A 26,976-nucleotide genomic window follows, 5' to 3' on the forward strand; every position below is an offset into this window, starting at 1 on the left:
GCATTAGTGCCAATTTAGCACCCCCCCTCACCCCTCCTGTCCCCAAGGAAGGCTGGTTCACAGGGAAAAATACCCACTCCAATACTGCAATACTGGCAGCATGTCATTGCAATCCTTTGGGGTTTTTTTGTCTAGTGCCAGCTGTGTTGCCTTCCCTGTAATGCATAGCTGGTGCCTGTTATTGTGAAAGACAGCATGGAAATAAAGACTCATGAGTGTGGCCTCATGTTTAATTAGAAGCTAATGTACTATTATTATTAGGCACTGAAGGAATGCACTGGCGAAGCAGTGTTTGAGCTGTTTTAAAAGCATTTTATAAGTGTACTTTCCCTTTGCCTTGCTGGTGTTAACCACCTTTATTAGGAGGTGCAAGACTGCTGTTACCTGATCTTACAGCTCTTTTGCACTTCAGGCAAGCACTGGGATTTAAGTATCTTTAATCTCACTGTTCAGGAGACTGTGAAATAGAAGGGAATGGTGTGTGCTAGGCTAAGCCAAGCTTTTAAGCTTGAGAGACCAGGTGGTCTGTGGTTGAATTTGCTATATTGAGGCAGTGATTAAGCACAGCTTAATGAAACATGGCCACCTTACTGGTCTCCAAAGAAGTGGAAGGAAGCAGGAAGATGACAGTTTTGTTTGTTGAGTGAGAAGTTCCACTGTCAGCACCTTTAGGAGCTTGCTGGGACTGCCATGCTCTGCTAAGAGTGGCATTGCTTTGTAACCTCCATGTAGTGGCATGAGCATGGCTTCACCATCTACTTTTTAATACCATTTCATTCTCCACTAACTGCTACAGCATGAGAGGAAACCATCCCATTTGTACATCAATGCATAAAGATTAGGTTATATAAGGCTTTATTCTACTACTTTGTTCTGTAAATAACAAACACTTCCCATTCCTTCGAGCTCCTCACTTTCTGTAAAGCTGTGGGGAATGTAAAACTGAGGGCAGCCTTACATGTCAACAGTTTGGGCTTCAACATCATTCAAGACAAGGCTGGAGGGAGCTCTGAGCAGCCTGATCTAGTGGAAGGTGTCCCTGCTCAGATCAGGGGGTCTTTAAGGTCCCTTCTAACCCATTCTATGATCACTAAACACATGATAGTTGTGTTCTGCTGTTGTTGGTCAATGTGTTTTCATTTGCTTTATCGACTCCAAAATACAGACAAGTTATGGAACACAATTTTTTATTAATAACAGGCCACATTTGTACTTTGAAAAGAGTGAAATTAAAAGGTGTATTAAAACATACCCACTCTAAGCAATCTATTTTCTTCAGTAGAAAAAAGCATACAACAGGTAGAAATCCTATATACACAGTATATCAGTTCTAGTCATCAGCCCCTCCAAACAGTGTTTTACAAATTGGTACAATGGTGTCAGAACAGACCATCCAGTTCCAGTCCAGTACAAATTTCAGCTCTTGACTTGCTCATTTAAGACAAACCACTATGCACCTAATCCAGTTTACTGATCTCAGGATACTTACAAGGGAGTACTGTACATGAAGACAGCAGTGTTAAGCTTTTACTTCTGCTTAATTTTTTTTGGAATCCTGCCTTGTTATTAAGTCTGCCTCATAAACTTTGAGTATGTGGAAATCTGTAATCAATGTCTCCATTAAAAAACGTAGCAGAAATGTGATTAACTGTACCTTAAACAGCCCTTTCCTCAACTCCTGCATTATTTTCCAGCAGACTACTGTTGTGCTTATTCTACACTGGAGGCTTTCAGCCCAAAATATCAATGAACCACGAATCTATGCAATCTTTTTTTTTTCTTTTTGCTTTGATGAAAATAATGAACCACAAGTCTATGCCATCCTTTTTTTTTTACTTTTTGCTTTGATGAAAATAAAAAAAAAGCATAATGTTAGTTCTTAAATTAGTTTGGCACATAAGAAAAAAAAAAAAAGCAGGGAGAGCGCACAAGTTGCATCCTTCTCTCAAAATGTCCTTGGGGAGGGGAATGTCCGGATCCAGGCAGGGTGGGCAGGCATGGAATGAGTGACACAGACCATGGCAGACTCCAGCACCTGGTCTCAGTCCCACTCACCTCAGTCCATCATCTGCCACCGCTGGTGAGCACATCCCTGTGCGGCTGGAGAAGACCCTGAGCTCCAGCAGCCTCCTCACACCAGATAAAAAAGCACCACTGGGCACCTTTGGCTTAAGTGTCACTTAACAACACTGGAAGCGAGCTATTCCTGCTGTGCTGAGCAGGAGGGAGCGGGGTCTGACCCTTGGGTCTCGGCATGTCAGTGTGGGCCCCGTGCTTGAGCAGAACCTCCACCGCTTTGGCGTGCCCCCCTCGCGCGGCCAGGTGAAGAGCCGTGAACCCCTCGCTGTCAGAAATATCGATATTTTCCGCACTGACAAGTTCTTCCACCACTTCAGAGTGCCCGTTTTCCGCGGCAAGGTGCAGCGCTGTCCTGTTTAAAGGCCCTCTGGCTAGAACGCTGGCCCTCTCATCCATCAGCAGCTTCGTTGTGGCCAAGTGGCCGCTGCGCGACGCCAAGTGCAGGGCCGTGTATCCTTCAGCCGTGGCGGCCTCCATGTCTGCCCCGTGCTTGAGGAGCAGCCTGGAGGTGCTGGTGTGGCCGGTCTCGGCGGCGATGTGCAGAGCAGTCTGCAGGAGCCCGTTGCGCACGTTGACGTCCGACTCCAGGTCGATGAGGAGCCGGGCCACGCGGTAGTGACCCCGCTGGGCGGCCAGGTGCAGCGAGGTCCTCCCGTCCACGGTCTGCACGTTGACGTCGGCGCCGCGCTGCTTGGCCAGCAGCTTCACGATGGGCAGGTGGCCCTGCCAGGCGGCGTAGTGAAGGGGCACCCAGTCGTCCTTGCCCTTGATGTTGACGTTGACGCCTCTCCTGAGCAGGATGCGCACGATGTTCTCCTGGCCGTACTGGCAGGCTATGTGGATGGGGGCTCTGCCCTCAAAATCCACCTCGTTTAAGGACGCGTTCTTGTCAAGCAGCATTTTGGTGCTGAAGTCATCCCCGTTCTGGGCAGCAAAGTGGAGAGCGGTCCACTGGTCCTCGTCTTTGGCGTTGACGTTGATTTTCCTGGCCATAATCAGTTCCACGATGCTTTTGAATTTCTTCTCGATGGCTATGTGAAGAGGAGTGGACCCTTTCTTGTTGGTGAGGTTAGGGTTAGCGTTGTACAGCAGGAGCCATTTGACACATTCTTCTTGACCTGCTTCAACAGCCAAGTGCAGAAGGCTGGAGTTGCCATCTAAAACAATATCAACATCTTGAGGCTGGAGGATCTTCATCAGCTTGCTGGTATCTCCGGATAAAATCGCCTCCGTTAGCTTCCTCTTCTGTATGTCTGTGGTACCAATATCTAAATGGATACAAGGAAGAAAATTTTTTTACCATGAGAAACATTTTACCATGATTACCATTTTTACCCTGGTGGTGAAACACTGGAACAGGTTGCCCAGAGCCCAGAGAGGTGGTGGATGCCACATCCCTGAGCTTAATCTATTTGAAGATGTCCCTTCTCACTAAAGGTCCATTCCAACCCAAACTGTTCTACAATTCTATGGAAAAGACAGCATCACAATTCTGATACCCATCAAACCTTGCCTGCCTATGGTTTCAGCAGTGAGCTGCCTGCACAGCAATTCACCCCCCCTTGCCCCACAGGAGTCCCAAAACATCTTCAGGTCAGATTTGGGCCCCCACTAATTCTCTTTGTTGTGGTATGAAGACCAAAGGATGTGGCTGATCTCCCTGCACTAACCATTGTTTACCCCACTGGAAAACAGATGTCTGGGGTTTGCAGCCCTGGAATAAAAAGTAAAAGTGAGGGGGTCTTTATCACAATGACCCCAGGGGCTGCTGAGAAGGTGGAGAAGTCCTCTCAAAAACTAAAGTCCTGAGGTTTAGGCTTAGTATAACTGCAAAAAGCCACAAACTCAGCTGACCTGACTGGGCAGTGGCTTTAATCCCATGTCAAGCGGGATGCTGGACTAGTAGTGACCTCCCTTCCAACCAACCTCTACATGACTGATTCTGTAATTGCTTTAATGGGAGTTTACTCCTTTACAAAACTAAATGAGATTTATTATTTCTCGTTAGATCATGTTTGGGAACCACATAATTTTTTTTTGTTTTTATTTTTTTCCTTTTAAATAACTACCTCCAGTAAACAAATTTGTAGTGCTGACAGCAAGAGAAAGCAAGGCTAACAGTAATTTCCAGAATGTTATTCTACTCTCCAACTCATTGACTCCCATGCCCCAATCCAAACAACTACAAAGGAAAACTTGACCATTACCTGAACTCTCCCGTTCAAAGGAAAGGGAAAGGGATCCTCTGGATGAAAAAGCTGAATCTACAGATGAAACTCCTGAAAGCCTCTTGTCACTGGAGGCAAGTTTGGACTCAGAAGAGCTGCGGCTGAGATCCTCAGGGCCTTCCATAGTCTGTGAAATCCCTGAATCCAACTGGGACAACAACTCTGAGAGACTGTAATCCTTAACTGATGGTAGAGCAGGCTCCTGTTTCTTCTGGGATAGTGCACAAATCCCCTTCAAGAGAAGCACATAAGCATTTTAGAAAGGTCAGCAAACAAAACTGAGCACGAGGCCCTACAGAAGAAACATAAATTTGTTAGTTTGCAGGTAGCCTTTAAGCACTGTTTGTATTAAATGAAATCTATGAATAAAGTCACTGATTTTTTTCAGAAGCAGGAGGGCAGTTTCCATCAGTATTCACACAGCCACTAAAGCCTCGTGGCTCTTCTGTCTATGATGGTTTTTAAGATCAGTCACACCCACACAGTTCCAGCCTTTATTTCCTAACTGTCCTGCTCTCCCTCCACAGAATAAGATGCACTTGGATTTGGTTCTGCCCTGAGGTTTTCCTGAGCTGGTCCATGCCCCTGCTGTCATTTGTGCATCCCAGTCCTTCACCAAGACCCACTTCTATCAGGCAAGGTGGTGCTCAAAAACACCAAAAAGAAGGTTTCTCAGAACCTTCCAGGTCATAAAGGAGCCTGTTCCTCCCAAAACCCTGCGAGTTTGAGCAAGAAGTGAAAGAGAAAATACCTCAGGCTGCTGCTGCTCTGGGGCATTCTTGGTGTCCAGGTCCTGAGTTATCATCTCTTTTGTGTCATCTTCTGGTTTTTCACAAAGGGCCTCTGTTTCTGAAGTGATTTCTTTAAAGAAAACAAGAGAAGGTTTTAGTGCTTGGTTTTTTCAGAAGGAGTTTCTGAGATACCCTGCTGCCTTCCTCTACCAATTGAGCTTTAAATCTCTGAGATTCTGAGGGAGAAGAACTCCAGTGCTGACCATTCCAGTGGGCACAAGTGTGCAGCCAAGCCAAGGGCACACAAGGCTGCCCAAACAATTCGTTTTCAGTCACACCAGGCTGCTGTTACACAGGGGCCACACTGCAGGACTGGGAAATGGGAACCACTGTACTGCTGGCAGATTTAGATATGGGTTTTTTCTAAAAGATGGAATCCCACATCCCTTCAGTCCTCATTCCTTGTTTGAGCAGGAGGAGAGGGAAGAGGCAAATCTCTCCCATTCTTCTGAAGCTACATCCCTCTGCACACTTGAATTCCTAACAGGTGCTTTGGACAAGTTCAAACCTTTTACTGGCAGGGAAGTGACTGTACAAACTGTTTCAAGACAAGAAAACAATTCAGTTTCTCAACATACAACAGTACAAATTTCAAGAGCCAGGTCCTTCAACGCTTTGGTACACAGCAAACCACACCAGCTCCAGCTTGGCTTATGTCCTGACACTCACTATCAGAAATAAACATCATTTCTGGCTAAATGGACCAACTGGCTCAGTACAAGTCTTATTCCTGGCGTGTTTACATAACACCATCATGGTCAGACATGTCCTCAGATAATCCCTTCCTCCACAAATGACTAAGTGGCCTGTATCATTGTCTCCACCACACAAGGTGCTCTATTTACTCTGTCACAGAGCTTCTCAGCCTTTACCCCAAGGATTAGCAGAGTCCTGAGCAATAATGTGACTCACAGCAGAATAAATGGGCAGCCAAGTGAAGAGGAAACCTTACCTTGAAATGTTGGCCGTTCACCAGGATCATCTTGCCAACATTTTTGCATCAGTTTGATCAAGTTATTACATGAATGAGGTCTGGATTTGGAAACAGCAGGTAGCTCTGGGCGGTGCCCTTTAACTACTTTTACCATAATATGTAAAATGTTGTTTTCCTCTGCAAAGCAAAAGCAACAGATTTAGATATCCCAGCAAAAGAAATCGCTTCTCTTTTTTCCAAGAGCATTAAGCTGGAAATTTGTTTTCACACTTTTCTTTCTAGATTTCTTATCAATAGGGAAAAAAATTTTTGGTTGTCTTCTCCAACAAGATGTTTTTTAATGCAGTAACACCTGATTCTCATTTAACATTTAAAGAAACAATTTTCAGCGAGTGACTGCTCTTTTTCCATTCATTAAAGAACAAAAGAAAAAAAAAAAAACAAAAACCTCAAACAGTTCTTTGCTACTTTCTTTGGATTTCCACATCTGCTGTAAGAAAACAGAACCTCAGGTTTTATTTTCACCAGGTACCTGAACTATTCATAAAGGTGAAGGAAGAACACAAGCCAAGAGGTGCAGCAATGCAGCTCCTGACTGTAAATCAATCACTGGGCTAAAAGGAATCCCTCACTGGGAGAAAAACTAATAGTAGACTGGAACTTGCTGGGACATGTTTGCTATACATAGGCCAGTCACAGACACAGGAAAGTCATAAAGAATAAATAGCTGCCTCTTGGGGTGCATTTACTGTGGGGTGGAACAGGGCTTATTCTCACAGACAGCTTTTCTTTTTTTTTCTTTTTTTTTTTTTAAGGAACAAATCTGTACCCACAATCTACAAATAATCTACAGAACCTCTCCACAGAGGAGCTGCCTCTGAACAACAGCAGAGCTGCCTGCCAAGTTGGCTTTGCCACACACTGATCTGAAGCTGTGCAGCAAACCCCAGCAGAAGCAGAAATGTGCAGACAAGGGCCCCTGCAGCAATACAGGTTCTGTTTTCATGACGTAGGACAAAGGAGAATTTAAGCTTGTGATCAGAATTCGATAGCTTCAAAGTCTCTGCTACACAAAGACTGTCAGAATTTGAAGGTCATGCACAAAAATCTGAGGCTGGTGGGGCAACTGGGCTTATCAATGGGAAAAAGGAAAAAAAAAATCCAAGATAACACATAACTTACCTGCAAAAGGCTTCTTCTGTGTAAGAACTCCCCAAACCACAATGGAAAAGCTACAAAAAAAATTTTAAAAAGGTAAAAAAAAAAGTTCTAGAAAATTTTTTAACCAAAACCCCTCACAGAAGTGTAATTTATTTTCCTTATCCCTCCACTTTTGCACCTAATTCAGCTGATGAACACACACACAGGGGGATGAAGCTAAGAACCATGATTTCAAAGTCTAGCTTTGGCAGGGAGGAACCTGAGGCAGCAAACACAGGGACTTGCTGGAGGCTGCCAAGTCCTTGGTAGCATTTACCAACCCCTCCACATCCACCCTGACAAAATCAGAGAAAGCATTACAGTGGGTTTAATTTAATGCTTCTGCCCTGCAAGATGACTTCAAATAAATCAGTTTAATTTAGAATAAGAGATATCTTTTTAATCTAAAGCTGTGATTTCCTTTTCCTAATAATCTTGCCATGAAAGAAGAGCCAAAGACCTAGTGATGAAATCCACTGAAGATAACTCAGAATTTTATCACAGACTTTAAAAGTAGGTCAGGATGTACCTTTAGAAGGGAAATTAAAGGTGGGCAGAGTGCCTCCCACTGCCAACAAATGATTTCAGGACCCAGGATCACCTGCAGTTTTTAAAAGGCCTCTACCCTACAAAGACTTTGCAAAACCCAAAGCAAATGTGACACATTTCAAGACAAGGCTCAAACTGGATTTAGGGGTTTCATGCTTTAAAAAAGGGCTCATTTTACAGGGTTACTAAAATAACATTCAGGTGTTTTCATAGTTCACTGACCTGTACACATCATGTTTGGTGTCAAAACACCTGTTTTTCTCCTTGATGCGCTCTGGAGGAAGGTAGGCAATGGTGCCACACAAGCCATCCATGCTGATGTCATGGGAATGGGACAAGCCATTGCACTTTGCAAGCCCAAAGTCAGAAATCTGGGGGGGGAAAAAAGAAAAAGAAGGAGGAAGAAGGTGAGAAAAGTGCATGGTACCATCAGACTTTCAAGGTGTTCACAAAATATTTTCTGCAAAGAACAACAGATGCAACAGGATCACCCAACAAATACAGTGGAGTGCTGTTCAGAAATATTAAGCCAATAAAACATCTCTGGAAGCATAATGCTATGGTAGGTTTTTCTTTATGGTTAAGCTAAAAGAAGAAGAAGGAAAAAAAAATAAAGGCAAGCAGTTCTTGCAAGCAGCAGCATGCCAGCCCATTACATAGCAAACACAACAAACAGTCAAGACAATTTATTGTAATTTAAACCAGTCGAATTTAGCTACTGCAAACTACTTTAATGTAATTATTGGCCCTGCCACCCCCTTTCCCTACATAACCTCACACTGTATGAGGTGTTTAAATGCCCTGGCTCTGCAATGAACTCAGGAGAATCACCCTCTCAGGTATCCCTGTCACACTGACCATGCCAGTGAGGACCAAGCCCAACAGCAGAGCCACCAAATGCTACAAAAACCCACATGGAAACACACACACACACACACACCAAAAAGCCACACTGGCAGCTCTTTTTGGCAGCCAGGAGATACAGCAAGTTGGTGCAGTGACGCAGGGAGCACAGCTGAAATGAGCACAACAAGTGACAGCAAGTTTATAAAAAGGACACACCTCCACTTTAATTTGAAGTGTCAGGCAAATATGCATTCATTTGCTCTCAAAGGCATACCAATCATCGAGCAAACAGATAGGGCAGCAATTTCCTTTGTCTTACTTATTTCCCACTGAACAAAAATGTCCATTATGCCGAGTGGTAATTTCAAGAAAAGTCAAGTCTTTTTGGACCACTGAGCCCACTGATTTTTGTCTACATGTCAGATAAGATTCCCCTTCCCCTAACTTATACATTCCTTTTATCTAATAAATACTCAGGTTTTTCAATGACTCATTCCCCTTTTGATCTTCACAGCTTCTCCTTTGAGAAAGTTTTCCCTCAAAACAACAAGCATAATTAAAAAAAAAGCTTCTCTTTTTTTTTTTTTTTAATAGGCTCTGACTGTACACTTTGAGAAGTTTCTCTCTAAAGATACCACAAAACTAGTTGTAACATGTGTCCATTACTGGAAAGGGAGAAAACTGCTGCCAGCTTCAGCCTCCTGGAGAACAGGCCCATTACACAGCCATGCAAGGAATCTCCCTTTGCCATAAAACAAACAAAGCAACCCACACAGCTTCAGCAAGAACTTCTCCCATGGACAAAGAGCTCAGCAGAGGAATTCTGAGGAGCTGGAGAAGTCCTGCACCCTAAAACACAGCTATGTCCAACCTGTTGTCCCTCTTTATTCTGTAGGGTAATGTGGGAATGACTTGAGAACAAAAAAGCTCACACACAGGGGAAAAAAAAACCAAAATATGAGGGAAAAAGAAGCAAAGTTATCTGCAGGAATAGATTCTCATCCTTGTGCAGCTACACTCTCAAGGGAGGGATTGCTGGACTCTTCAGCAAGCCAAGCACTGGAGCACAGGAAAGCAGCAAGAAACCTTGTCCACACACCAGGTCACCCTGGGAAGAGTCAAAATGACCACCACAGGAAATGCTGCATAAGTCTGGGGCACTTGGTGCTCCACAGGAGAACAAAAGCCCAAGCCCAGCATCACAGCAGGCTGTGGTGTCAGGTTCACAAATGAACTGAACCCTGCAAGTCTGAACGGATCCGAAGCGCTGCTCTCCTTTGATTAACATGAGGCAGAGGCTTGTGCACACCTCAAGAAATCCAGGCATAATTAAAGCCACACACCTCCCTCTTTGTCTAAACAATGGCGTGTTTCCTACTGCCTGAGTTAAGAAATGAAGATGAAATGCAGACAGCAGGGTGACACTCCTGTGTTTGGAGCCACCAGCTACGGTGTGTGAATCTAAGGCTGGGGGCTAAGGCAGAGCTGAGCACTTCAGACAGAAAAAAGTCACCCTACAAACTAAGAAACAGCTAAGGTACATAGCATACACCCTCCCTGGGCTAGCAAAATCTTCACCTTGTGGATCTGTCCCTACCTAGTGTGAAGGACAGGGTGTTGTGTCAATTAATAAAAAAATCCCCTGTATGGCAGGGCTTCGATCATACCAAAATCTGCAGGAGAAAGCAGTGGAAATTGAGGAATTGTTATCTTGCAGGCTGCAACAAAACAGCAACATTCTGCAGACAGCTTTTTGTGGCTTTTATTAGTTCCTCTAGGGCAAATTTTCCACACTACATGGTGTATTTAGTCATGCAGGCTCTTTAAACACCAGTGGGAACTGTGCAGTGGGTGGAAGATGCAGCCATTTAACTCGCCTGGTTTGCCTTTAAATTGCTTGCCAGGCACCTCGTTCTGCAACTCCCTTGCTGGGGGAGGCAGTGAAAGTGGAGCACCCTTCCTCACCCCTTCCTCCACATCCTTGCTGGTCCCTGCAGCCCACCCCAGGCTCTGCCCTTCCCCTAAATTCCAAGGGAATCCACAATGTTGCTCCCCACGCTGATGCCTTGTGCAGGCTGACCTAGAACAGAGACTGGACAGAGGTAAAGAATAAAGCAGGGATTTATTCAAAGGCCTCCCTGGATGCACCTTGGGCAGCACCAGAGCCCAGCCAGGGCTGCACCCAAGATGAACCAAAATGGCCCCAAAATGCACGGCTGGGCACGGGGTCTCTCCCTGGGATCAGTTCTGCTCCATTTGCACCTTGCAGTTCATTGTCCCATTCCAGCTTTAGCCCCTGCAGTCCCACCCTGCTTGTTTTTCTCTCTCCAGCCCACGGGGTTTGTGCTCTTGGGGCTGAGATTTGGATCATTTGTCCTTGGTGCCCAGCTGGAGCAGGAATTGTTTTGTCTCCCTGCTCTGTGCACAGAGCTCACCATCCCATAATACGAAGCCCAAACCCACACACTAAAGCAGCACAGAACCTGAAACATAGAAAACCTAAAACCTGAGGCACCAACATCAGTGATTTCAGGTGGGTCCCTTCAAAAGCACATGTGGCAGCAGCAGGGGAGACACGGAGGCGACGGAGCGCTGCACACAAAACCCACGGCAGGAGCTGCGAGAAGGGCAAGGAGCCTTGGCCAGAGCCCACGCAGGCTCTGGGGTGTTCATGTTCAGGCAGCTCTGCTCCTCCAAGGGCTGCATGAGAGCCAACACGTGAGCACCAAGCAGGGACAAGAGCTGCACGTGTTCTCCTGCCCACTTCCAGCAACGCTCACTCTGCTGAAGGGTTCTGAGATCTGAAGAGTTCTATTTATTTGTTTTTGTTTTTAGTTCAGTTTGTTTTTCAACTCAATGCACGCAAGACTTTCTCTGCCTCTGCTATTCATGGATCTTTCCATTCTAGTTTGTACAAAAACGCTCACTTGCAAAATTTTAGATGCTTTTTGTAATTTTTTTCTATTTTGTAATTTTTTTTTTTTTTTAAAAACTAGAAGATACACTCACATAACCACAACAGCTACTCCAGTCAGCTATTCCCAAGCATTGCAGGGATCTAGCTCTCAGGAACAAAATGAGTGCTTGGAAAGTCCTTTTTTTTCCTGACAGGCTGCCCTGAACTCTGCTCTCACCTCCTGATGTCCTGAACTGTGCACTTAGCTCCTGATGCTTTCTATCATTTTTCTGCAAGCAAAACTCAAGAACCCACTGCAATGGACTCAGGGACAGAGTTCACCAAAAGGTTTTCTGCATCAAATCCACTGGATTAATTTTTAATCTGCGCTCCAACATCCAATATTTGTCTCTGAACAAAGTCTCTGCACTTGGATATTGAGAATGCCCCCACATTTGTCTGTCGAGTATTCGGGTGGCAGGGATGTTTCCTTTGTTTGTTTTTTCTGGGGGTAGAGGGAAAGGCTGTTACATTTTTTGTTCTTTAAAACTGCCTGAAATTTTTAAGCAATTTGCACGGGTCACAGATTTGGACTACTAAAAATTATGACTAAAAATGAATTCCAAATACCAACACAATGTGCACTTCACACCTATGTCTTTATGAACAGGTTTTTCTTAATGAATGCACTTCAGTTAGCTTCTAAAGTAAACTTTTCTGAAACAGGCTGTATTTCCGTCCTTTTCCAACCTCCCTGAAACTTTCAACTCCTCCAAACCAATTTCAAGTGGGACATTTGCAATGCTCTTTTCAGAAGCACCACAAAAGAACCCAAAGCCAAACACCCATTTTAATCCATCGTGAATCTGCATTACCGTAACAGGGATGGTTTTGTTCCCTCCCCTACCACCACAATCAGATCAATCAGAGAATTGATCAAGGTGCAAACCAGCTTTGTTGGTTGGGATTAAAGAGCCATGCAACAACAGCCCTGCATGGAAACCTTGATCAGGAAGGGTAGGAAACAAGCAGAAGGGACACACAAAACAAAGGCTCTCCTCATCTGTAATAACAGGAGAGCAACTGCAGCTGATAAAAAAGTGGCTGTGCTACCTACATCAGGCAGTCTAATAAAGAGACAACTGCTCTTTACCAGCCTGGCCTCTGGGTATTACTTGGACCTACACTTAACAACCTACATGAAGAAGCTTTCCCATCATGAAATTTGCCATCTGACTAAGTTGCTTCTAACTCCATTCTTAGAAATTTTGCAGCTGAAGCAAATAAAAGTGAAGACCCCAGAGGCAAGACCATCAGCACAGTACAACACAGCAGCAAATTTCACACTGGTTTAAACTGGAGAACTGGGGAGGGGAGAAAAGTGACTACAGAGAGCTTAAAGCAGTGCACAGTTGAGAGCAGCTCATTCTCCTTCAAGTTCCTGAAAACCAAAATGTAGGAGATGAATAACAGCTGGCCAGGCTTGTCTCTGTGTGTACATGAACCCACACATATACACATGTATGTCTCTGTGTGTATCTGTACAAATATATATATGACAAGGTGAGGAGCTGCAAAAAACCCAGGCTGGATAGTGAGAGAAACAAGAGCTTAAAAAATAATGTTTTCCCCCAAAAGTATTAAGCTGCAGGTTGGCTTAATTTTAAACGAAAAAGTAACACTCTTGACCACGAGATTTTGGAAGACACGAGAGCTGTGGAGCAGCAACAGAGATCACGAGGGCATGGCAGCTGGCAACAAGTTGGGCATGAGATTTCTGCACGTGGTGGGGTGTTTATTCTCCTACCAAGGGCCCTGCAGAGAGATCACATTGCAGCAGGGAAGGAGCAAACTCCCAGCCCACGAGGGCAGTGCTGGAATGTGGCATTGCTTCCCCGTGCCAGCGATTGCCACATCACAGCAGCTCAGGGGACACGTCCAGAATGTGCGTGGAGGGCAGCAGAGATGAAGAATGAGCTCAAAAGATGTGGTTGAGTAAAGAAATAGATGCCAGACAGTGTGTAAATATTGGAAGATTGGATATGAGGAAGACTGGAGAAAGGGGGGAGGGAGGATCTTGGTACAAATAGGAGAAAAGGGTTGACATGAAGGAAGATGGAATAATCCTGCCAAGGAAAGCACAGTGTTTAGGGCAAACAAGATGGAGCAGGGCATGGCAGGGAAGGGAGCTCCCAGCACCGACTCACAAGGGAGGATGGATGCTTCCACCTTCCAAAACACAGCAAACCTTTACCTTGCGCCGTACGCGTTACACACAAACGTTTAAAATCACCAGGGAATCCCCCAATGTGCCTTTGGTAAAGTTAATATCTGTCTATCTATATCCCTGCCCATCCTCCTAATTATCCTCCCAGTTCAGCACAGGCTTATGTAATGGCCAGGCTTTATGATATGGAGGCACCCACTTGATGATAAGTTCTGCTCAGCAGCACTGCCTGAGTCACCAGCCTCACTCAGGGATTTACAGTGAGCACAGCACTCGTAAAAGGAGCAGGGTGTGTTTGCATTTAACTGCAGGATGGCACAGCAGCATTTCCACTGCTCTCCACTGGAAGACTGACTGCTTCCTGGCTCAAGGGCAAACAGTTTGTAAAGTCCTCCCTACCTCCAAACTCTTCTTTTGCAGTCTGCAACGTCTCTTCGCTCACCTTAGGACTCTATTAGGGACAGGTCACATACTAAATTATTGCTGACATTTAAAAACACTTCAATCAGCAGCTCCCATTAGCCTTCCAGCAAGAAAATGCACATTAAATCAAGCTGCAGGGTCTGAAATTTAATTGTAAATTTCAGGTCACACAAAGAGAAGGTTCGGGGCCACATTTTTGAAGGGAAGGTGCCTCACAGAATATGTTCATCTCTCACAGAATATGTTCATCTCTCATTTTGCATATGGGTTCCTGTGCCTGCTCTGCTTCTTGGAGGGCTCTCCAAGATGCCTGTGGATGTAAAAGACTGCTGGCTGGAAAAGGCTTGGATTGCACCATTCCTTTCTGGACTCCATGGAAAAGATCTGAAGACCTTGATGTGTTTCCTACAGAAGCACATCAGGGATGTCAGCAATGACCTCACCAGAGACTTTTCTATTTTTGTACATTTTGCACTTTGCCCCCTTGTGTTACATCACCACCCAGATATGGGCTGTGCATCAGGCACTTCAACCTCCTGAAACAGTGAGAAAAACACAGCCTTGCTATCTGGGCTCATGGATGAGTCAAGATTCAGGAATTTAAGAAGTTATGCAAGCAAGCATGAACTTTTAAGTAAATAAATACTTAGCAAAGGTCTCCCAGCACTATTGTGTGAGAACAGGCTTTCAACAGTTGAAATCCTGATGTTCTGGTCATAATAGCATGACCACCTGCAGATGCCTCCTACCTCAGAAAGAAAATCCTTCTAAGAAATAAATGACTAAGAGGCCTAGTAAAAAAGCTGAGACCGTCACAAGTGTGATTTCATTAGTGGCACACACCTCCTTATGGCTCCAACCCTATCATGACATCAGGAAATCTGTCTTTATTTAATGAAATCTTCATTTTTAGAATGATACAGGCAAGATCAAAGGCACTTGATCAGTGAGGGGGCCAGATGGATTATGGCATTGCTAAAAAAAAAATTGAATACTAAACAAAAAATAACAGGGAAAAAACTCTATTTCAGTCTCTGTGCTCTCTAAAAAGAAAGTTGGGAAAGCAAGCACAACCTCCTTGTGACCACAGAACCTCCAGCAGAGAAGGCTAACAAGTTTGCCTGTTTACTCTGGAAATGGATAACGAAAATAATTTCATGCTGTTACAGCCACAAAAGAAATTCCTTTCAGTGACCTCTGGCATGCATGAACAGTCAGGACAGAGATCCTTCCTCACTGTACATGCCCTGAGCAAATGGAAATGAGCTGCCTCTGGGAAGGCTTCCCCAGGCTCCAGCTCTAAATGAGATCTGTGCATTTAGTGGTGCAGACAAAGACCCAGAACAAGGCAATCGTGGCAGCTGTGGAAGTGGCAGAGATGATTTAGAGGTTTACACCACTTTTCTCCCCCCTGTTCTCAAAGAAATTTGTAGCAGGACCCATTAGGTCTCAGAACCAGAGTTCCTGAGTTCCTGAATGCAGTTAAGAGATGCAATTCCTGAACTGAGATCAGTTCCTGAACTGCAACCTTCTAAAATTAAAGGGGGGTTCTCACAACTTCCCTAACTACACCTCTATTGATGTACTAAAATAAAATGTATAAAATGGTGCAAAAACCAGGTGCATTTCTTTAAGGGCTCCATCTGGGTGGATTTTAACATGGGAATCAGAGGGGTTGGCTGAGTGAGCATTTCTCTAATTCCAAAGGAACGCTGCTGGTTTCTCTCAGCCTTTTTGCATCTGGGGGACCATCCAAAGCTTGGATACCCTGGCACAGAGCATCCAGTGCCTACCTTGACGTGGTAGTGGGCATCCAGCAGGATGTTTGCAGGCTTGAGGTCCAGGTGGAGCAGGGGTGGGGACATGCAGTGCAGGAAGTTCATGCCCACCGCAGTCTCGTGGATGATGCGGAAGCGCAGCTCCCAGGGCAGGGGCTCGGAGGCCAGGAGCTTCTCCAGGGACCCTGTCTCCATGTATTCCATGACCAGGCCCACTGGCTCTCTGCAGATGCCATAAACAGGGAGGATGTAGCGAAACTTTGCCATTTCCATCTTCCTGGCTTCTTCCAGTAACTCCATGCGCTCCCTGGGTGGAAGAGAGTGGGAGGTGAAGGATGGAGCAGCTGCTTCTGCTCAGGTCAAACAGCACAAAACATTTCTTATAAAACCCAATGCCACATTTCACATCATCCCCTGGCTGACCCATGCTGCACCCCAGGTGTATTTCCATATTTACTGATTTGGGGTTTTAGGCTTTCAATGGTTGGCTGGGGAAGAGGTTTTACAGCAACTTTTGTGAGCCAGAGAGAAGTTTGATAAGAGGATCCATGTTTACTCCCAAAAGAATTTTCTATCAAATTCATTGACATAGAAACCAAGAAAGAAGGATAAATAAGAGAAACCTGCAACTGCCTATTCCAATAAGCACTTTGTCTCTCATGAGCAATGAGTAAAGTGTAAACTTATGAGTCTTGTAAGAATGTGTAAAAAGTATGCATGCCATAAAAAAATGAATTATCAATGGGGCATATTCTAAAAAACCAGAATTTTCTGTTTCATTAAAATAATGGTTTTTTTTAAAAAGCTTCATTTCTGCTTGGACCAGATCCAGTTCATTGAGTGAATTAAGAGAATAAAAATAAAAAAACAGTTTGAAGCCTTCTGGAAATGGAGTGTGTGCTTTGTATTGTCTCCATCTCAACTATGAGAGCAGGCAGCTCCGAGCTGCAGGAGCACAGGTGAGCCCTACACTTCCATGGTGTGAATATCCTGAGTGCAAAGCCCATCTCCCTGCTTTGATGGTTGTGCTGTGCTGCTCAGAAGGAGGATGATACACTTAGAGCCCAGCTTTACACTGCTGGAACTCCTTGGGCTGAAGTAATTACCTGTTGGTGAGTCACAAGGCTGTGTTAATCAGAAGAGAAGCCAGGCAGCATCTCTTCAACAGCCCTGATGGTGCATCCTGAGTGTTCACAAACCCAAACCTTGGGAGAGGAATCCTTGGACCCACCATTGAGGGGAGCAAACTGCTGGCTGTAACCAGGGAGACACAACAAAACCCTCCCCAAAATACAGCTCTGACACTGCACTCACTCAGCTCCAGGAGGTGCCCAAAAACTCCCAGCTCACCATTTTCAGTGATGTAACAGGCCTGGGCCTGGCAGCTGTAATGAGCACCCCGGGTTGTTTACAGGTCACTGCAGCCTGACCCTGCACAGGGGTAAGTGTTACTCAGTCCAAGCTGCAGCCTCCCAGGTCAGGACCCTTAATTGCTGTGATTTTCTTCTGCACCTCACTCACAGCCTTCTGCAGCAGCCCACAGGACCTCAAGTTGGAAAGAAGAAACAAGGGTCCTGTCCCCAGGCTGGCTGTGCCCACAAAGAGGGGCCACACTTGATGGTTTGGACCCTTCAATCTGTAAAAACTGCATTATCAGTGATTATGAACCCTGCCCAGAGCAGCTGTGGGCACTGACACATCACTGCTGCTGCCAGACATTCACAGAAGGGGGCACAGGGAGGTCAGACAGGTAATATTTCCTGAGCAGACCCTCTCTTATTACACAGCAGCTCCTGCAATGCACCCAAAGATGTGCAAACTATCTAAAGGACAACAGTACCTGAAGTAAAAGGACAAAGTTTGTGCTCTGTGCTGCCACCAACAAGTGATGCCAGTTACCTCTGGGGGAGCCTCATGGCAGATCCTCAGCTCAATCAAAACTGTTTTGGTTTTAAAATTTCAAATCCAAGGCCAGCTAGTAGCATTGTGCACTTTTAAAAAGAGAAAACACCAAATCCAGCCTGCACATAGCTGAGACTTCTCTTCTCGTGAGTCCCCCAATGCCTGGATGACCTGGCAGAAGCTGAAGCACAGCCTGTGAGGGACCCTCAGATTTTGGGAGCTGTCATTTACCCCCCAAACTCAGCAGCAGGACACTCCCCAAGGCTGGCAATGTGATCTGCTGCCTGCTGCAGGTAACATTTCTCACCAGGACCCAGCCAGGAGCAGCAAACCCATTTCAGAGGCAAGATCAGGCTGAAAAATGCCTTAAAGAGGGACGTACACGCAGAGAGAGAAACAGAAAAGAGAAATCTTTCCTATTAACCATGTTACGCAGAGAGAGAGAAACAAAAAAGATAAGAGAAATCTTTTCCATTAACCATGTTGGCTCCTGCTGCTCCCTACAGCAACTTTCTTGTGAAATAATTGCCTTTGCAGACAAGTACCCAGTTTGCTCTTTGGCACGCTGGAAGGGAGCGCCCATGAATAACACAACCAACTCCTTGCCCCCAAGCCACACGCACAGCCAGCATAATTCACCTGAGCTGGAGTCAGGGATGTAAAATACCTGTCTGAGCCCTCCTAGGCAAAGCAAGAGCCCAGCAACAGCCAAGGGCTGACAAGAGCCACTAGACTCAGGCTCTCAGGCTAGCAACAGCCTCAGAGAGCATCGCCAAAAGCACAGATTGGCTGCTGGAAATGGGGCGTTTACTAAAAAACCTGAATTTTCTGTTTCATTAAAATAATGGGGGTTTTTTCAAAAAAGCTCCATTTCTGCTTGGGCCAGATCCAGTTCATTGAGTGAATTAACAGAATAACAGGCAAGTGCCCTCTATGTAATAATATATATAAAAGCCCCCATGCAACAATTACCACCCTTAGCACTTTCCCATCCCCAGAGCATTCAAAACCCAACCAGCCAGAGGCCTGGCACAGCTTTCCAAAGGACCCTGTCACCTTCTGAAAGCAGAAAAGGAAAGAAGAAAAAAAACAGAATTTTCTGTTTCATTAAAATAATGGGGTTTTTTAAAAAGCTCCATTTCTGCTTGGACCAGACCCAGTTCGTTGAGTGAATTAACAGAATATCAGGCGAGTGCCCTCTGTGTAATTTACCTGTTTAAAGCCCCCATGCAACAATTACCACCCAAAATAATGTTTTTTAAAAAAAAACTCCATTTCTGCTTGTACCAGATCCAGTTCATTGAGTGAATTAAGAGAATAACAGGCAAGTGCCCTCTGTGTAATTTGCCTGTTTAAATAAAGCCCCCATGCAACAATTACCACCCAAAATAATGTTTTTTAAAAAAACCTCCATTTCTGCTTGTACCAGACCCAGTTCATTGAATGAATTAACAGAATAACAGGCGAGTGCCCTCTGTGTAATTTACTTGTTTAAAGCCCCCATGCAACAATTACCACCCTTAGCACTTTCCCATCCCCAGAGCATTCAAAACCCAGCCAGCCAGAGGCCTGGCACAGCTTTCAAGCATCTTTCCAAAGGACCCTTCTGAAAGCAGAAAGGGAAAGACAAAAGCAGCGAAGGGAGGGAGCCAAAGCAGTCATTGGGAGCGCGCTTGCATTAACGCTCCTAGCACAAACAGCTGGTTAAAGCAAGATCTCCTCCAGCAGGCAGAGATCAAAGGTCTCTCCCTTCCCTTCCCTTCCCCTCCCCTCCCCCTGAGGATGCCACCGGCGCTGGGCACGGAGCGAGGCCGTCCCGGGGCCCCAACACCGAGCGCTGCCCCGGGAGCGCATCCCGAGGATCAAAGGATGCGGCGGGGCTGGGGATGGGAGTGCTCGGGTACTCTGCGCTCAGGAGTTACCCTGAGCTGTCCGAAGGGGAGGAAAAGCAAAGCTCCTGATGGGGTTTCTCAGCCCAGAGCTGTGGGTTTAAGCCCGTTTTTTGTTTCGTACCCACGCGGTTGAAGAGCTGGGATTATCTCCTCTAGGAGCCGCGGCTCCGCTCCCCTCTCCCTCCAGCGGGGTATCCCAACTTAATTGTAATAAAGGAAAGAGCAAAAAGGGAAAAGAGAGGGGAGGAGGGGAGGAAAGAGGGGGGGAAGGGGGGAAAAGGGGGAGAAGAAGGGGTGGGAAAAGAAAATGGAGAAAGAAAAATGGGAAAAGGGAGAAAAGAAAAAAGGGAGAAAGGGGAAAAGGGGGAAAAGGAAAAAGGGGGGAAAGGAAAAGAAAAAAAAATAAAAAAGGGGGAAAAGGGAAAAATATGGACAAAGGGGGAAAAGGGAAAAAGGGGGGAAAGGGAAAAAAGGGGGGAAAAGGGAAAAAAGGGGGGAAAGGGAAAAAAGGGGGGAAGGAAAAAAGGGGGGAAAGGGAAAAAAGGGGGGAAAGGGAAAAAAGGGGGGAAAGGGAAAAAAGAGGGGAAAGGGGAAAAAAGGGGGGAAAGGGGAAAAAAGGGGGGAAAGGGGAAAAAAGGGGGGAAAGGGGAAAAAGGGGGGGGAAAGGGGAAAAAAGGGGGGAAAGGGGAAAAAAAGGGGGGAAAGGGGAAAAAAGGGGGGAAGGGGAAAAAAGGGGGGAAAGGGGAAAAAACAAAAGGGAAAAAGAAAGGGGAAAAAACAAAAGGGAAAAAGAAAGGGGAAAAGGAAAAAAGGGGGAAAAGGGAAAAAAGAAAAGGGAAAAAGAAAAAGAAAGGGGAAAAAGAAGGGGGGAAAGAAAGGGGAAAAAGGAAAAAGAAAAAGAGAAAAAAGAAAAAGAGAAAAAAGAAAAGAGAGAAAAAAGAAAAAGAGAAAAAAAAGAGAGAGAAAAAAGAGAAAAGGAAAAAAGAAAAGAGAAAAAAGAGAAAAAAGAAAAAAAAGAAAAAAAGAAAAAGAAAAAAGAAAAAAAGAAAAAAAGAAAAAAAAAAAGAAAAAAAGAAAACACAGCCAGGACAGCTGAGGTCATGTAAATGATGGGCTGCACACACTTTCTCCTGTAAATATTACCAGAGACAGGGGCCTACACATCAAGAGCTCCAGCACTGGGTCCAGTGCCAAAAGAGCATCTCTGTCACAAAAGCCAGTACAGATCAGTCACTTTCAAAGCAATTAGCAATACTACATGAATGGGAGACCTCCAAAGAGCTGTCTGCTCCCACTCCACATCAGACAGACAGGGCTGCATTCCTTGGATTCTCCTGCAGACACAAGGGCCTCACTCTTGCCCACTGCCCCAGTGCCCAGCCCTGTCCCACAAACCCTGCCACAAGAACAGCAGGAATTGCAGCTGTGCCTGCATTTGCATGGATCCAATCTTTGTGCCCTAGAGATAACACTGCTGTAAAACTACAACCTTAGACTCACCAGGCAGTCCTTGCAGTTTTATATTCCCCCACCGCATTTCCCTAATGGAGTCTGAGACAGAGCAGTTAAAAGTTGCTCCAGAGAAACTCAAAAATTGCTCCAGAGAAGCTAAAAACATTGCAGTTGGGGCCATTTGTGTGAGCCACCTCCAGACACAGAGCAGCCAGGCTTCCCCCAGCCCAGGGGAGATCCAGCCCTGCTCTGCAGCCAGGAATTTCAGCTCTCTCTTCTCAAACTGCTGGTGGTGCAGCTGGGGGTGCACCACATTATACCACCCCTGAATATCCTCAGAGTTCCTCTCACCTGCATCATGGCAGAGCTTTGGAGAGCACAGAGTGGCCTCTGCTCTGCAGGGTACATATTTAACAATCCCCACCCTGCTGACTCGCAGAGAAGAATGTGAATATGAGAAGACAAAAAGCACTGCGTGGTCAGGGCAGAGGATGTTGGGGGGGCAGGAGGGTGGGAAAAAGGAAGAAAATCCCTTTTTTCCAGGTTGACAGATCTGTGCAGTTCTGGTAGCAGAGGATTACAGGACAGCCAGCTCTCCCCAGCTCTTTAAGGAGCACAAGGTGACTCTCAGGTTCTCCCTGCACAGAAGATACATTCATTCACCTAAATAAATGCAGCTTCCACTACCAGCAAGGCATTTCTAAAACCTCCTCACCTTCAAAGTCCTGCTCCATTCCCAAATCCAGGATGTGCAGAAGGAGAAATATATAGGGCTTTGCTTGTTTTTTGGGGTTTTTTTCTGCCTAATCAAGAATTTTTTTCCACCTCCACACCCTGTAGACACCCCCGTGGCCAACACCTCCAGTCAAGATCCCTCTCCAGGAATGTTACACCTTACAGCCAGCACGTTGATGTTCAGCAGAAGAAATCAACAAAGGATTCTGTCTCCGAGTTTGCCACTGTTTTTCTCCAGACCACAGGGATAAAGAGAAGAAGAGACTTCCACTGCAAGTCCTGGGGGCGAGGCTCCTCCACCCTTCAGGGTCACAGAATTCTTTTGTTCAGATTTACCTTGAAGCCCCCTGTTATAAGTTGCGGTGAGGAACCAACCACCGAGGCTTTTCCCCTTCTTATAGTCTTTTTAGCAACTTGATGAACAAACTGAGACATTAACTCATTACACCCCGCATACTGAGGGCATCCTGAGTCCCAGGAGGGAAAGGAGATCTCAGGAAAGTGGGAGCAAATAAGGATGTTAGGAATGGAATTTGGCTGGATTGTCTGAGAGGGCTTGGGTTTGAAGGTAAAAAACACTTCTGGCTCTACATTCAGTTTTTCTTCTGCTTGAGGCCACTTGGCTCTGTGATGTGATAATTGCCGAGGGAATTACTCCAAATCTCTCGCTGTCTGCAGAAACACCTAAGAGAGACTCCACAGGGTATTACCACCACCAAGCCATTACAAACAGGGTTTTAATGTGGTACCAAATAAATACATCAGAAAAAGCCTCTGTGCTTTTCAGTTAATGTTTCTGATACCACTGGCAATTCTTCTAACTCCTCACAGGGTTCCAAGAAACAGCTAGTCAGGTTAATCTCCCGGATTAACAATCTAATTACACGGGCTTGTTGCAACCTGCCAGCTAAAGAGGCTGTGTTTGATTCTGTCTGTGCCCCCCACCCCACCATTTGAATAGCACAGGTTTATTAGAAAAGTTTTGGGTAAAAAGTCTCGGCATAACCATCTCCTGAAAGGGGTTTGATAGAACAGCCCGAGAATCACACGAGCAATTAAAAAAAAAACCTTAAAAATCAGTTTACATTTATTTAGCAGAGGCAGCTCTTTCAAAGGCCAGGGACACTCCAGTTTCTTATCAATGCTCTCCTCAAGCATCTGAAGCACAGATTCTGCAGTAAAATAAATTAGTGCTTCAAGGAGTGGTTTATTAAAAATCAATCAGAAGCTGCAGGACCCCTATGGCCTCAAAGTTCCCAAATTCTCAGGGCATTTTTTGCTTCCTGAGCTGCATGTTTGTATGGTCTTCCAGTATTTGCACACCTCACAGCCATGGAGGGACAGGTGGCTCTCTGCACGTGGTACATATTAATATAGAGATCTGATAGCAAATCTCAAAATTAATTATTAAATATTAAACTAATAAATAAATATTAAAATTAATTACTAAAGATATTAAAAAAGGTGACAGCATCCTTTGTCTCAGAGTGCAAATTAACTTTCAGAGTAAATTTCTAGATGTACACCACAAATGAAAAGTTCTAGCTTATTTTTCAGACATCGTTTAATCTTAACTTCAAAATTAATCAGCCACGGCACTATTTTGATCAATAAGCATCAAACCTGAAATCTCCTTTGAGGTTTTAATAGTAGGGGACTTGCAGATTAGCACAGTACAAAATACACCCTGCAAGTTCAAGGTTTTTTCCATTTTATTCACAGACAGCACAGTTACCCTATGCATATAGTAAACTCTCCCTCTCCAAAGGACATTTAATTTCATTTACTGCACTCTACAAGCCATGCCTAGTGCAAAGTCAGCAATTCACATACTGGAAAAGATGCTCAAGTACCCCAGAAATCCTGCAGAAGATGGGTTTACAAACGTTTTTAGTCTTGGGCCAGCTGATCTGCCTCCTTCTGCAGGAAAGGCACCAACAGGAAACCTTTTGGGACTGAGCCAACCCACGCCTCAAAAACTGAACTGCAGAATCAGCTTGTGAGCTGGTGGAGATCCCAAAGATCAGATGGAGCTGGGAGAGCTCCAGGAACACGACTTGTGCATATTCACCATCCTGTGCATAGAGGCTGAAGCCACCACTGTCCCTACAACACAGGGATGTTGCTAAAGATGCGCCTGACAGCCTTCCCCTCCTGGAAAGGAGACCTGCACTCCATAGCTCCCGTCCCTGGAGGTGCCAAGGCCACCTTGGATGGGGTTTGAGCAACCTGGGATAGTGGAAGGTGTCCCTGGCCATGGCAGGGGATGAGCTGTAAGGTTTTTCCCGACCCAGACCCGTGTGTGACTCTGCAATCACGCACGGTGCGAGAGCAGCGCAGCCCATCGAGGACCGCACCGAGTGGCAGAGGGCAGGGGAGTCCCGCCGTGGGGCACTTTACCTGCAGTACAACACCCCTGCAGGGCCTCCTCCCGAGCAGACAGACACACGGACCAGCGCTGCCCCTGCCCTGGAGCCGGACACATTCCCCAGCCCGGCTCCTTTCAGCGCCCGCTCCCCAAAGACACCAAACCCGCGGCTCCAGCGCCCGCACCGCAACATCCCCGAGCACATCAGCCACAACTCCTGCACCTGTGAACCGAGCCTGCCTCGTACCAAGCCCCTGCATCCCAGACACATTCCCAATCCTCCTGCCCTGCCCTTCCCATCCCTTCCCGGCGCGGTCGGTGCCTGCTGGGGCCGCAGCGGGTCCGTGCAAGCCGGCACACGCAGAGCCTGGGCAGGGCAGGAATGCTTTCCGCATGGCTCCGAGGGACAGGCGGGACAGCTGGGGCATTTCATGGTTCCCGGGGAACACGCAGGACATTTGGGGTATTTCTTAGTTCCCGGGGAACACGCAGAACATTTGGGATATTTCGTGCATCCCAGAGAACACGCAGGACATTTGGGATATCTCATTGTTCCTAAGGAACACGCAGGACATTTAGGGTATTTCATGATTCCCAGGGAACACGCAGGATATTTGGGGCATTTCATGCATCCCAGAGAACACGCAGGACATTTGGGGCATTTCATGCATCCCAGAGAACACGCAGGACATTTGGGATATCTCATTGTTCCTAAGGAACACGCAGGACATTTGGGGTATTTCATGGTTCCCAGGGAACCGACAGGACATTTGGGCCCCTAAATTCAGGATATTTGGGATATTTCATGGTTCCCAAGGAACACGCAGGACATTTGGGCCCCTAAATTCAGGATATTTGGGATGTTTCATGGTTCCTGCTGCTGCTGGTTGTGAGACGGGCAGGGCTGCACACCGGGAGCGCTCGCTCGCCCCGCGCTCCCCGGCCGCGCATCCGCGGGGTGACCGAGGGCTCGGAACGCCTCTATGGGAAGAATCCCTTGTCCCCCCGCAATGTCCCCATTCCCTTTTTCCCCCCTTACTTCTCATCCACATGCAGGCTGGGCGAACACTTGATGGCGAGCCACGTCTTCCAGTGGAGATGCCGCACCTTGTACACCTGCCCGAACCCCCCCGAGCCGATCTTCTCCCAGCTGCTGAACTCGCTCTCCTCGAAGGTTTTCAGCAGCCCCATGGCCCAGGGGGAGCCGCCGTCCCTCGCCATGGCCGCTCTGTGCGCCCGGACCCGCCCGGCCCCGCGGAGCGCAGCGCCGCCGCTGCCGCCCAGGTGACTCAGGTGTGCACCGGCTGCCGTCACTTCCTGGGACGGGCCCGTGGGTGGGTTTTGCACGGCTCCTTTGGCTGGCCCGGGATGGAGCAGCGGGGCAGGTCCCCGGTTGTAGCTGCCCCGGGGCGATGCTCGCTCCCGGGAGGGGAGCGCCGCGCACGCTGCTGAGCTGGGACAAATAAACTGTGACAAATAAACTGTGACAAATAAGATGTTAAATAAAGGAGAGGGAAGCGCCAGCCACCTCGTTCCTGCCTTTTCTCCTTCATTCCTGCCTTTCCTCCTTCATTCCTGCCTTTTCTCCTCCCCCTGCCCAGGGAACCGCAGCGGCTCTCTGTCCCTCCATCCCCTGATCCCAGCCCGGAGTGCGGGACTCCGGCCAGCCTGCCCCAGGCTGCTGCTGTCTGTCTGTCCTGGCATGCTCTGAAGCAACAGTTTTTAGTCTCCGAGAACTCAGACATCTCTGGGTTTTAGTTGCCCGTGGGGTTAGAAGCTTTGATGATGCCAGTGCTAGGATCCCTCTGTGGATCTAATTGCAGGGACCACAGGACTCCCAGAATTGTTTTGTTTGGAAAAAACCTCTGAGATCATCAAGTCCAGCCTCTGGACAATCTCCACCTTGTCAACTAAACACCAGCACCAAGTGCCATATCCAGTTTCTTGAACACCTTCAGGGATGGGGGCTCCCTGGGTAGTCCTCTCAATGCCTGGCCACACTTTGAGTGGAGAAATTCTTCCTGATTCCAACATAAACCTCTCCTGGTGCAGCTTGGCTGTGGCTTCTCGTCCTGTGCCTTGTTCCCTAGGAGCAGAGCCTGACTTTGCCTGGCTGCCCCCTCCTGTCAGGGAGTTGTAGAAAGTGAGAAAGTCCTCCCTGATCTTCATTTTCTCCAGGCTAAACACCCTCAGCTCCCTCAGCCACCCTTCACTGGACTGACTCTAGATCCTTCGCCATCTCCTTTGCTCTTCCCTGGACACACCTCAATACTTTTCCTGAATTTAGGGGCCCAAAACTGGAGCCAGGATTCGAGGTGTGGCCTCAGCAGTGCCCAGCACAGAGGGACAATCTCTGCCCTGGTCCTGCTGGCCACGCTACTGCTGACACAGGCCAGGTGCCATTGGCCACCTGGGCACACCTGGGCTCATGTCCAGCTGTGACTCAGACCAATGGATAGGGGGTCTCACCCTGAGATGCTGCATTTGGAAGGAAGGAGCCTGCACCCTTTGGTGGGTAACAGGATTGGTGAAGAGGCTGTTCTGACCTGCATCACAACCTTCACACCACCTATCACAGGTCTGAAGGTTAATAAAGCTGGTCTTTGTTTGTTACTCCGAGTATCAGACTCGAGGGGATTGTTCCAGGCAGCCAGTGTGTGTCATTTAATCTGGCAG

The 26,976-nt window shown here is 46.6% G+C and overlaps 1 protein-coding gene across 1 annotated transcript; it reads right to left on the reverse strand.

Annotated features, from left to right (window-relative positions):
• Positions 1–1,170: 1,170 nt before the first annotated feature.
• Positions 1,171–25,704, reverse strand: RIPK4 (receptor interacting serine/threonine kinase 4). Its single transcript, XM_071430176.1, has 8 exons — positions 25,340–25,704; positions 15,967–16,258; positions 8,004–8,152; positions 7,215–7,264; positions 6,051–6,209; positions 5,059–5,168; positions 4,287–4,539; positions 1,171–3,347 (listed from the first exon to the last, which is right to left on the reverse strand). The coding sequence occupies exons 1-8, from the start codon at positions 25,519–25,521 to the stop codon at positions 2,170–2,172; spliced, it is 2,373 nt and encodes a 790-aa protein (XP_071286277.1). The 5' UTR covers positions 25,522–25,704; the 3' UTR covers positions 1,171–2,169.
• Positions 25,705–26,976: the final 1,272 nt, after the last annotated feature.

The sequence above is a fragment of the Agelaius tricolor genome, unplaced genomic scaffold, assembly GCF_023055355.1.
Source record: "Agelaius tricolor isolate 1412-34295 unplaced genomic scaffold, bAgeTri1.0.p SCAF_7, whole genome shotgun sequence".
Classification (NCBI taxonomy): Eukaryota; Metazoa; Chordata; class Aves; order Passeriformes; family Icteridae; genus Agelaius; species Agelaius tricolor.